Below are 12,925 nucleotides of genomic sequence, written 5' to 3'. Positions count from 1 at the left end.
TTGAAATGTCACGTTGAACTCTATGGTTTAATGATGGAATTGAGATTCAAATAGTGACAGGTTGCTAGCTAGATAGATATAATAGATAAAACTCATATAGCCATTAGACGCCATAAAGAGTCTCAATCTCGAGCCGAGCCCGAGACGGAATCTCGCCGACATTGAGACGGGCCAGGAGATATTGGAGAGGTGCGTGCGTCACGTCTATACCTCATAGCGGGGTAGACAGAGTCGATAGTCTTTTTTGTAATGTTGGTTGAGCTGAACATGTATATATTAAATTGGCAAAATAGAGAGGTGCATGCGTCACGTCTATACTCATTGCGGGGTAGACAGAGGCAATAGTCTTTTTTAAAACTATTGAAGAGCTGAACATGTATAAATTAAATTGGCAAAATAGAGAGGTACGTGCGTCACGTCTATACTCATTGCGGGGTAGACAGAGCCGACAGTCTTTCTTTTTGTAATATTGGCTGAGCTGAACATGTATAAATTAAATTGGCAAAATAGAGAGGTACGTGCGTCACGTCTATACTCATTGCGGGGTAGACAGAGCCGACAGTCTTTCTTTTTGTAATATTGGCTGAGCTGAACATGTATAAATTAAATTGGCAAAATAGAGAGGTACGTGCGTCACGTCTATACTCATTGCGGGGTAGACAGAGCCGACAGTCTTTCTTTTTGTAATATTGGCTGAGCTGAACATGTATAAATTAAATTGGCAAAATAGAGAGGTACGTGCGTCACGTCTATACTCATTGCGGGGTAGACAGAGCCGACAGTCTTTCTTTTTGTAATATTGGCTGAGCTGAACATGTATAAATTAAATTGGCAAAATAGAGAGGTACGTGCGTCACGTCTATACTCATTGCGGGGTAGACAGAGCCGACAGTCTTTTTTTTGTAATATTGGCTGAGCTGAACATGTATAAATTAAATTGGCAAAATAGAGAGGTACGTGCGTCACGTCTATACTCATTGCGGGGTAGACAGGGCCGACAGTCTTTTTTTGTAATGTTGGCTGACCTGAACATGTGTAAATTAAATTGGCATAATATTGAGGTACGTGCGTCACGTCTATACTCATAGCGGGGTAGACAGAGCCGACAGTCTTTTTTTTGTAATGTTGGCTGAGCTGAACACGTATTGATTTGTAAGTGAAACAGTATTTTCAAGATTGAAATGTCACGTTGAATTGTATGGGCTCAATGATGGAATTGAGATTCAAATAGTGACAGGTTGCTAGCTAGATAGATATAATAGATAAAACTCATATAGCCATTAGACGCCATAAAGAGTCTCAATCTCGAGCCGAGCCCGAGACGGAATCTCGCCGACATTGAGACGGGCCAGGAGATATTGGAGAGGTGCGTGCGTCACGTCTATACTCATTGCGGGGTAGACAGAGTCAATAGTCGTTTTTAAAACTATTGGAGAGTTGAACATGTATAAATTAAATTGGCATTATAGAGAGGTACGTGCGTCACGTCTATACTCATAGCGGGGTAGACAGAGTCAATAGACTTTTGTTTTGTAATATTGGCTGAGCTGAACATGTATAAATTAAATTGACAAAGTAAAGTGACGTGCGTCATGTCTATACTCATAGCGGGGTAGACAGAGCCGACAGTCTTTTTTGTAATATTGGAGAGCTGAACATGTATAAATTAAATTGGCAAAATAGAGAGGTACGTGCGTCACGTCTATACTCATAGCGGGGTAGACAGAGGCAATAGTCTTTTTTTAAACTATTGGAGAGTTGAACACGTACAATTAATTTGCAAGTGAAACGGTATTTTCAATATTGAAATGTCACGTTGAATTGTATGGTTTAATGATGGAATTGAGATTCAAATAGTGACAGGTTGCTAGAGAGATAGATAAAACTCTTCATTGCACCATAAGAGATTCAAATTCAAACGTTTATTTGCCAACTATGAGTCATAAATATAATACAGGTGATATGTATAATTTTGTTCGTATCGTAGCAACTCGGTGAGTATTTAAAATTTAGTTAATTACAATAATAACAACTTATGATTACTTTACTTATATCAAACAATTTTGATAGAATTTCAGGATGAAAAGTAGCCTATATTCTAATCCAGGTTACTAACTATATCTGTGCCGAATTTCGTTCAGATCCGTTCGGTAGATTTTGCGTAATGCGCGTACAAACATACAGACAGACAGACGGACGGACAGACAGACTGACAGACAAGAATTCAAAAAATAAAATGTTTTGGCTTCTATTGACCCTAAAAAGACCCCTTATAATTTTTGTTTCTTAAACATCTTCAATGTACAGACAAAGTTCAGTTTAAGTTTTATTATATGTATAGATGCAGGTAAATAAAATCTCTCCTTATGTCTAGTAAATAGTCTAAGTTTTGGTGAGTAAACATGCAGATATCATATATGTTTATATCATCTTTATAGATGGCATGGTAAGTTATTTATATTTTTCTAAATAAACACTGTTATCTATTTGAGCTACGATGATAGAGTGAAATATACAAAACAGCACAAAACAGACGGAGATTGTACAAAGGCGGACTCATCGCTAATGCAATCTCTTCCAATTAATCTAGCCCGTGGCATAAGAGAAGAATCCCTATAAACTTTTATAAGGCTTATACATTATTAATATTTGTTATTTCCAGCCGTCGCGCCGCCCTGGAGTCGCAGCTGTCGCAGCTGTCGTACATCGACGGGGAGTCCCCGCGCGCGCGCCCCGCCGCCGAGAAGCGGCACCAGCGCGCGCGCAGCCCCGCCCGGGGGGACGTCGCCAAGAGGTACAGGCATACAGACAGACATGCGTACTGAGCAACATGCATACAGACACACATGCATACAGACATACATACATACAGACATACACGCATACTGAGCAACATGCATACAGACACACATGCATACAGACATACATACATACAGACAGACATGCATACAGACATACACTCATACTGACAGACATGCGTACTGACATACACGCATACTGACATACATGCGTACAGACATACATGCATACAGACAGACATGCATACTGACATACATGCGTACAGACATACAGACAGACATGCGTACTGACATACAGACAAACATGCGTACTGACATACACGCGTACAGACATACACGCGTACAGACATACATGTGTACAGACAGACATGCATACAGACATACATGCGTACAGACATACATGCACACAGACATACATGTGTACAGACAGACATGCATACAGACATACATGCGTACAGATATACACGCATACTGACATACACGCATACTGAGCAACATGCATACAGACATACACGCATACTGACTAACATGCATACAGACATACATGCATACAGACATACATGCATACAGACATATATGCATACAGACATACATGCGTACTGACATACATACGTACAGACTGGTTTATAAGTTTCTAAGAGAGCTATTCCCAAAATGCCCGCGGGACAGGAATATACCGGCATTTTTTCACAGCCGCAAGCCAACGCCACTTGGAATATGAAATTAAATCAATAATTAATCTTGTTTCAGACTGTGCAAAGACAGAGATAGTCCGAAATCTTCAAACTCTGACTTTCAGACTTCACCCGGGAATGTCAAAATGAGGTAAGCGTTGTGACATTCCAAAATATGTATGGTTTCAATATGAAAAATACATACATAAAATCACGTCTGTATCCCTTGCGGGGTAGACAGAGCCAACGGTCTCGATAAGACCAACAGCGGAACGTGTCCGCTGTTTGCCTCAATGATAGAATTGAGAATCAAATAGTGACAGGTTGCTAGCCCATCTCCTAAAAGAAGAATGCCAAGTTTATAAGCCTATCCCTTAGTCACTTTTTACGACAATTTCCATGGGAAAGAGATGAAGTGGTCCTATTCTTTTATTCATGGTGCCGGGAACCACACTTCGCTATGAATCTTTATCCATAATCATCTATACTAATATTATAAAGCTGAAGAGTTTGTTTGTTTGTTTGGCACAGCTAGTAACATATATATAATCGCCATTGTAATCAAATAAAAAAATAATACGAACAATTACTTAGTTTTGTTGTCTTTTGTACCACAATCTGTAGTTTCTTGCCGAATGGCCGAATGTAATTAGACAAATAACGAATTAATCGCATCAAATCATGCTTAGTATTCTATCACACAGCTTTATAACGCTTCTAAAACTATTTCAGAGAGCGTAATTCTCCTCGCAAAACTAAAAACTCATCTCGATACAGCGGCATGCACCATCCAATCGCCTTGGACGACAAAAACGTAACCATCAACTCTAGACTCAGTTGGCACGGCAAAGACAATCACTCTACACTCATAAAAGTAGACTGGCCCATAGAGAATTCGTCTATCAGCAACCTTACCACGAGCACAATAAATTCTAGTCCCGTTACGCCTATAACACCCGTCTATGATCCACTCGAGAGCGATTCCGAAGTTAGCGACAACAATAAACACACTATTACAATAAAAAGTTCAAGTTGTAACAATTGCTGTGAGGAGAAATGTCTCAAATGTGAATTGAAAGCGACTGATTACGAAAACGTTGCAAATGATAATTTTGCCGAGACACACGGCAGTCTAGAACATAGTCCAGGCCATTCGACAGATGTTAGCTATCAAAATTTGAACCGACTATCCGCCGTGTCAACGTCGTCTAATTCCGAGCACAATTCGGACAAAAAGAGGGATGCCAATTACGAGAATTGTGATCTGAAAGTTATGACGTCATCGCACGAAAGTTCATCCAGCTATTCCAACATGAGCCTAACTAAAGAGTACGAGAGCTACAACTTTTCCAGGCCTAATTATATTAATCTGCAATCTTCCAGCACTTCTAAAAGCTCGCCTGGTAGTCCGCTAAAAAGTCCGTTGAAATCCACAATCAGTATTACTTTTAGGTCGCCGTCTAAGACCAAAACAGATTATGAGACGATAGATAATGTAGATACGCCGACTAATGAAAGGGATTCGGTGTATGAGGATATAGATTTGGAGAAAAATCTTTCTATTGTCGAAGAAGCGCCCGTGCCCGAGTCTGATGCCAGTCTACCGACACAACAGGCGTGCCAACCTGAAGATTTCAATGAAGATCTTATCATTCTGGAAACGCCAACTGAACAGACGAAATTTGATGACGATGTTGATGTTTATAGTCAGGTTAAGTTCTTTAAAAAGAGTATAGAGGAAGTGAACGCGATGATTCTCGAGACGCCGGAAAAAGAAGAGAGACATTACGAGAATTTAGCGTTCGCCGAAGCGAGGCAAGAATTTGAGAATGTCAACGTTGAAACGTTGAAAATTTGCGATAAAGATTTGGAGATAAATCAGATTGACAACGGTCATAAAGAGGCCGAGAAGGAAAACGGTAATATTGTTAAAGCCAAAGTTTCAAATTTGAACGTGAGAGAATTAGCGATAAGGTTTGAAAGTCCCACAGAACAGAAAGGCCCGTTCACATTCGAGAAATTCAAAGCGGAGATCAAATACCCGACTTTGGAAAGAAAAGACGAGGACAGACAGCAAAAGAAAGAGACGAAGCTACCGCCCCCGGTGTCGCCTAAAACGTACAAATTATCCAAAAACTCGTGCAATGCCAGATCTCTGGATGAGAACGCGTTTGTGAAAGAATTCGGCACTGACAAGAGTAACGTAGACAGAAGAAAGAGTTTAGAAGTGAGAGATGTCAAGCGGCCGTCGAAATTTCTGCCCGACCTCAATCTGAACATGGAGGAGAATGTGCACAAAGGTAGCGTTACGCCGATAACGGAAAACAAGATATGTCTGGTCCAACGGCCTATGGATATAAAAAACTTGATACCTTTCGACGCTGATAAGAAATTGAGCAGGGAGAGAATTGAGAAATATAAAGAGGAGAGACGCAACTTCTTACGGGAGAAATATAGCAGTCAGTCTTTTAGGAGTAACCCTGAGCAGTTGACCAGGATAAAGTTAAAGAAAGAAGTGGAAGAGTGCGAGAGGTTGGATGAGGATTTGCCGAAGTTCGAGAGGAGGAACACGGTGGATCTTGGCCAGAGAATGAGGTTCTCACTGGCCAGGTCAAGTCACAATCTGGACACGATACAGTCGCCGAGTAGTCCGGAGAAGAACGGTGGAGGCAGTACGAGTAGAAGAGAGTTAGATAGGTGAGCTCACTGTTATTATCTATACTAATATTATAAAGCTGAAGAGTTTGTTTGAACGCGCTAATCTCAGGAACTACTGGTTCGAATTGAAAATTTATTTTTGTGTTGAATAGACCATTTATCGAGGAAGGCTTTAGGCTATATAACATCGCGCTGCAACTATTAGGAGCGAAGAAATAATGGAATTCATCCTTGCGGGCTTCAATGATGACCAAAATAACCTTTCCACGCGGACGAAGTCGCGGGCACAGCTAGTTCTATATATTTTGTAAGGTTTGAGCGAGTCTTCTTCCTCCTGGCTTTAGTCACGGTTGCATCCTCACCACTCTGGAGAGGAGCCCGGGGTGTGCCTTTGACCATGGACCCTGGATTCTGAGAGTCAGGTTTTTACACGAAGCGACTCCCGCCTGACCTCCGCAACCTTTGCAGGGGAACCTAACCCGTGTTGGATCGATCATGGTCACACATCCAGTTGCCTGAATGTGCAGGTTTCCTCTCGATGTTTTCCCTCATCATAAGAGCGTTTCATGGCGTTGCATTAACATACATACATAAAATAATAAATAAAATAAAATATATACGGGACAAATTACACAGATTGAGTTAGCCTCGAAGTAAGTTCGAAACTTGTGTTACGAGATACTAACTCAACGATACTATATTTTATAATAAATACTTATATAGATAAACATCCAAGACCCAGGACAATCAGAAAAAGTTCTTTTCTCATCACGCCCTGGCCGGGATTCGAACCCGGGACCTCCGGTGTCACAGACAAGCGTACTACCGCTGAGCCACAGACGCCGTCAAAAAATCACGCCTCTTTCCCGGAGGGGTGGGCAGAGACAACCTCTGTCCACTTGCCACGATCTCTGCACACTTCCTTCGCTTCATCCACATTGAACGTATATAAATATCGACAGGAAAGAGAAAGTGTCACCGTCTTACAACATTCGAGACATGGCGGCCATGTTTGAGCAGAAATCGTGCAACGGCTCCGGTTGACGTCCGCCGACGACAGTGGTGAGTCATCTGTTTGTTTGTTTGTTTGTTTGTAATATCTTTATTGCATAGATTTGCACCTTGATTTGTTCAACTTATCCATAATGTCATATAAAAGAAGTTTAAAAACACAAAATTGCTGAGATTAATCAATGGCTTTTTGGTTAATTTTTCACGAAATTAATCCTACTACTATTATAAAGGCGAAAGTTTGTATGGATGTTTGTTACTCTTTCACGCAAAAACTACTGAACCGATTACCATGAAATTTGGTATGTAGGTAGCTGAAGACCCAGAATAACACATAGGCTACTTTTTATCCCAGAGTTCCCGCGGGATTGATAGGGTTTCCATGCGGACGAAGTCGCGGGCGGCCTCTAGTAATAAATATGTTTATGTTTAACACACTTAGGTACTATAATAATTTCTATATATTAATTTCTTTGCCTTTTCGATACTATGTATTAGTAAACAGAGGAAACTTTATTGGTTTATGCACCATAGTATAAGATAATATTAATAGGCAACCACGTAACTGTTTGTTTCCCTAATAAAGATTAAAATAAAAATAAAATAAAATAGATTATAAAAGAAACAAATGAAGAGTGTATCTGTTTATTGGCACGGTCACAGCGTGTAACTTGTACCCGCCTGGCGTTTAATTTGAACCCGCCTCATAATAAACAACATTTTGTTTAATTAATTATGTCTTATTACAATACCCTTGCTTTATATCTGTCTGTATGTTTGTAACCGCATCACGCGAAAACTTTTGAGACTTGCATGTATTTGAATCTCAATTCTATCATTAAGCCAAACAGCTGAACGTGGCCTTTCAGTCTTTTGAGAACTGTTGGCTCTGTCTACCCCGCAAGGGATATAGACGTAATTATGAAGGAAGATTTTATCATATCAGTTAGGTCATCTTTTTTTATCCTATTCAACAAAAATATTTTTCTGTTTCAGATATATAAATGAACAGACACACAAACAAATAAGTGGGAGAGAACGTCTGTTTTGTTATTATTTAAAAGATTACTCAGTAGTTTTAAGTTATTGTTCGTTTGGGCATATAACACATTACATTGATTTGAAACAATTATTTTGTATATAACATGTTAACAGGCAACTGAAGTTATGACTAATTATGATGAATTATTATGATTCTATTTCAAACTTTTATTCAAAGGAATTTAATAAACATAGGTACTCTATGTCAAATGTGAAAATTATGAGTTAACATTTTTTATTGAATCATTTTTTATCTTATTAAATAAACTTGTTTATTTCGTTCACAAATTTTGATGAGGTATTATTTATTTGAATTTTAAAAAGCCTGTTTAATGAATTTAATAGTAGTTATTCATATATGCCATCGAATACAATGTGTTATATTTCCAAAATAATAAGTTAATTGTTACGTTGACCTATTTATTTTTATACTCTCTTTTTTTATATAATTTTATTTTAATAATTAAACATCACAACGCTAAATAACTAATTACGGACTGTGTATTGTCTGAATTAAGAATAAATGAATTGAATTTAATAATATTTAATTCATTTCATTTGCAAAATTTTAGTAGCATGGCGCTATGACCTTCTTAAAGAAAGGTATTTATGGTAATGTGTTAAATATTTCTTAGAGTTTGCAAAAAAAAGTGATTTCACTAAAGTAGACACAAAAAATGTCAATATAAAGCTTAACTTGTATGGGTTGGCTAAAAATAAACAAGTTATTTTTCGCTTTCATGATTTTTAAGAATTCGATGATGTTCATCGAGGGAAATCATAAATATATTACGTCATCTTGCTACAGTAAACGAGTTTCATATTTTAAATTGTAAATTTTTAGCGAGCTACGCATACAGAATAATCATTATGTTAAAGAAAAGTTTATAAATGTATGTTCGGAAAATTTTGGAACCTGTTTCCTAGTAATTTCACATTATTTACTATTCTGACAGCCTGATTTCCCGAAATCCCCACCGGTATCGAACCGAATGAGAACCTAGAATCTAGATAGAAAAAAATATTTGAAATCTAAATGATGTAATCTGCGTGGCAAACCCTTAGTGTTGCCATATGAAACAAATAAAAAATGCATTTATTACTATATTTTTATAAGCGGTATTAAATCGTTTAGCGAATTAACTACATACACTTAGACGGTTTTGTATTTATAATTATGGCGTTTCTTGAAAAAACTTGAGTATGCACGTCACACAACTGACTGGAAACTTCAATAAATTCTTTGGCGTTCCGTGTAACAAAACTAATTAACATTATTACCACCAAAATCTGAATTGTTCGCGATGCCCTGAGTATAAACCTTTTATTTGGTTGTCATAACATGACGCTCCTGCCAGTGAAGGTATTAAAATACACTATTTTTAACATAAAATATTTACATAGCATGTAAATGTTAATTATTATTTATAAAAAAGGCCTACAAAATACCAGAAAGTAAAAAATAACAGAGAAAAGAGATGAATGGATGAAGTTACTCTTAAGTCCACATACTTACAAGAGAAAGCTCAAAAAGAAGAAAAAAAATTTGAATTATACATATTATAGAGTATGTTTTTTTTTCTTAACATTATTCTCTTTGTAAGCTGTGGTTCACGTTGTGGTGTCACGATAAATTACACATTTTTTATGTTTTATATCATTATATAGTGCGATACTGTTTCTAAATCCAGATAAATAAATAATAATCATTTCTTTGGTTTAAGCGGGACCTTTGAAACGCCATTCAAAACATAATTATAAATACGAAACTTAAATATTGTAAATAAAAGCACATTTATGTAAAAAATAATAAACGCTATTATACGCAGACAATAATAATTCAAAGTTCGAATCTTCAAGTCTTCAACTTAAGAGGAAACAGTAATTATTTCTTTGTATAAACGTATACCTGTCACTATTTGAATTTCAATTCTATCATTAAGCCAAATAGCTGAACGTGGTCATTCAGTCTTTTCAAGACTATTGGCTCTGTCTACACCGCAAGGGATATAGACGTGACCATATGTATGTATGTATAAACGTATTACACTCAGGATTTCTAGATTATTGGGTTGTGGAGGCAAGACGACAGTCGCTTTGCGTAAAAAAACAGAAAATCTTGTCAAAGCACCTAGTTAACGAAGTGGACCCTCGAAGTTATGTACATTAGTTTGAATACTGACCGATGGTCTCAAGGGAAACCATCGTGAGGAAACCTGCACATTCAGGCAACTGGATGTGTAACCATGATTCAACACGGGTTAGGTTCCCCTGTAAAGGTTGCGGAGGTCAGACGGGAGTCGCTTCGTGTGAAAACCTGACTCACCCAATCCAGGGTCCATGGTCAAAGGCGCACCCCGGGCTCCTCTCCAGAGCGGTGAGGATGCGACCGGGATTAAAGCCAGGAGGAAGAAGACTCACTCAAACCTTACGTAATTTATATAGAATTTGACCACATGACCTAGAGATCATAAGGTTTCAAATGTAAAGGAACATATGTTTGTATAAAGAAATGAATCTTTGATTTCCATCTATTAATGTAACTTTTCAAATGTAAAATTCTTCATACAAATTCATAGCGGTACGTTCCTATAAATTTGAGAGTTAAAATTCCTACTAAAGATACCTTAAAAATACTAAATGATAATTTAATTTAATGATATCGTAATGTATTTTCTCCTGACGATCGATACGATCGTATCGTATATACATTTTTATGATTACTATTTGGGCTAGCAACCTGTCATTATTTGAATATCAATTCTATTATTAAGCTAAACAGCTGAACGTGGCCTATCAGCTTTTCAAGACTCATAGCTCTGTTTACCCCGCAAGGGTAAAACGTGATTATAAGTATAAGGTATGCAGCATTTTGTTCTGCAGGTTTTATAATAAAAAAGAATGGACCGCTGTGATTTGATTTCAAAGAATTTGTATGAATTTTTTTTATCATAACTTCCATGTAAATGTGCGAACCAAAACTTAATGATGATATGATGATGCAAATTATTTGACATATGTACATACATATAGTCACGTCTATATCTCTTGCGGAGTAGACAGAGCCAACAGTCTTGAAAAGACTGACGGGCCACGTTCAGCTTTTTGGCTCGATGATAGAATTGAGATTCAAATAGTGACAGGTTGCTAGCCCATCGCCTAAAAGAAGAATCCCAAGTTTCTAAGCCTACCCCTTAGTCGCCTTTTACGACATCCATGGGAAAGGGGTGGAGTGGTCCTATTCTTTTTTTATTGGTGCCGGGAATCACACGGCACAAATTATTTTGTTGGAAATGAACAAAGCTCTGTCCACAAAGCAAAAAATCGAGACGTGTTTGGTTCACACATCCACATACCAGTCTCTGCCAAATGTTTATAAAAATAAGTATCCAATGAATCTCCGTTTTGTAAATTCGCTAAGATCCATATTTTGTAACGCTATAAATTTGATGTATTTTTTCGTCTTAGTTTTAACATCAAAAATCGATTTGTTAATTTTTTTTAATAAAAAAAAAACATTCATCCTGATCTAGCCAGCGAAAACACATTGTTTGTTATTTCTTCACTGGGTTATCTACTGAAATCATACGCATAGAATTTCGCGTGTACATAGTTAAAGAGTCTATCTAAATGAGAGAGTCTTAGAAAAAGACATAGGTGCCCTTTCCCGGTAAATACTATAGTGTAATTTACCCATAACAACCGCAATGGTATGTAAATGTAAAATACTAAAATAAACTTCCAATTTTGATGTTAAAACTATTACGCGTGGAATCTCATTGTAATTATAAGAATTTCGTGAACTATATAATAAGCTCCGATGAATTCTTATACCAATGTTATATGAGTAGTTTCAATCAGAAATTGAATGATTCTATTTTTAAAATATTTGTATTCGAACGGACTTTTTGAATTCCGAACGGTGGGCCGGATTTGACGGGTTTCATCTTTGTGCATAGTTCTAAATTTAAACTTGGGTTGGTGCTTTTAATTTTTTTTTATTGTAATTGAGATTTTTGCCAGTTTTGTTGGTCAAGATTTTCAATTTACTTTGTACATAATGTACCTACGTGACTTTTATGTTTTCTTATTCACAATTTTATAATTAGGTGTTATGTCAGCTATCAAATACGTAAATTATTTGTTGGTCTCTTAATTTTTTAAAATAAATATATCTTTGATTGTTTTTTTCTCTACATCAAAACATAATGATTATATCGAGCCACGTGTTTATTCCCAACGGGGTAGACGGAGTCAAATAAATTTAGACTCCATCAATACACTGCCCTAGTCATCAAAATTGGATAATAATATTTTAAGAAGCTCTGTCATCCGGCCCAATGTGGGGCTGATAATTTTAAAAAAAGAGCTTTAAGCATCTCCGATAGAGGGCTATGCTATTTGTAATTTGTATGTTTATGTATGATACGGTTTAAATATTTAAATTAACAGATTTACCGGCTTGTAGCGTGTAGCTGACAAAGGGTTATACACAATAAAAGTATTATAAAATATTGTTTGATTTTTATTTCGTTCTGAAGTACCTACTTTTGTCTTAATCGCGAATTTTATGGTAGACTAGCTTTTACTAGTAGCTTCGTCCGCGCGAATTTAGCGCCACTCCAGGTTTTTCGCAATTCTCACAGGAACTATAGTTTTTACAGGTTATGAAAAGTATCCTTTGTCCTCCAGATTCCAAATTTCAAGACATTGGTTCAGCAGCTACCAAACAAATTTTAATTA

The 12,925-nt window shown here is 37.1% G+C and overlaps 1 protein-coding gene across 2 annotated transcripts in view; it reads left to right on the top strand.

Moving 5' to 3' along the window:
• Positions 1-12,696, top strand: part of LOC106131025 (GTPase-activating protein CdGAPr) — a 42,030-nt gene extending 29,334 nt beyond the window's left edge. For both annotated transcript variants that reach the window (XM_060952906.1, XM_060952905.1), the window contains 5 exons: positions 2,663-2,794; positions 3,549-3,623; positions 4,205-6,169; positions 7,093-7,192; positions 8,138-12,696. In XM_060952906.1, the coding sequence (XP_060808889.1) occupies positions 2,663-2,794; positions 3,549-3,623; positions 4,205-6,169; positions 7,093-7,174 (2,254 nt within the window). In that variant the 3' untranslated portion in view covers positions 7,175-7,192; positions 8,138-12,696. The remainder of the gene's footprint in view (positions 1-2,662; positions 2,795-3,548; positions 3,624-4,204; positions 6,170-7,092; positions 7,193-8,137) is intronic.
• Positions 12,697-12,925: the final 229 nt, after the last annotated feature.

The sequence above is a fragment of the Amyelois transitella genome, chromosome 30 (assembly GCF_032362555.1).
Source record: "Amyelois transitella isolate CPQ chromosome 30, ilAmyTran1.1, whole genome shotgun sequence".
Taxonomy (NCBI): domain Eukaryota; kingdom Metazoa; phylum Arthropoda; class Insecta; order Lepidoptera; family Pyralidae; genus Amyelois; species Amyelois transitella.
This window is presented reverse-complemented; position numbering and strand designations above follow the sequence as displayed.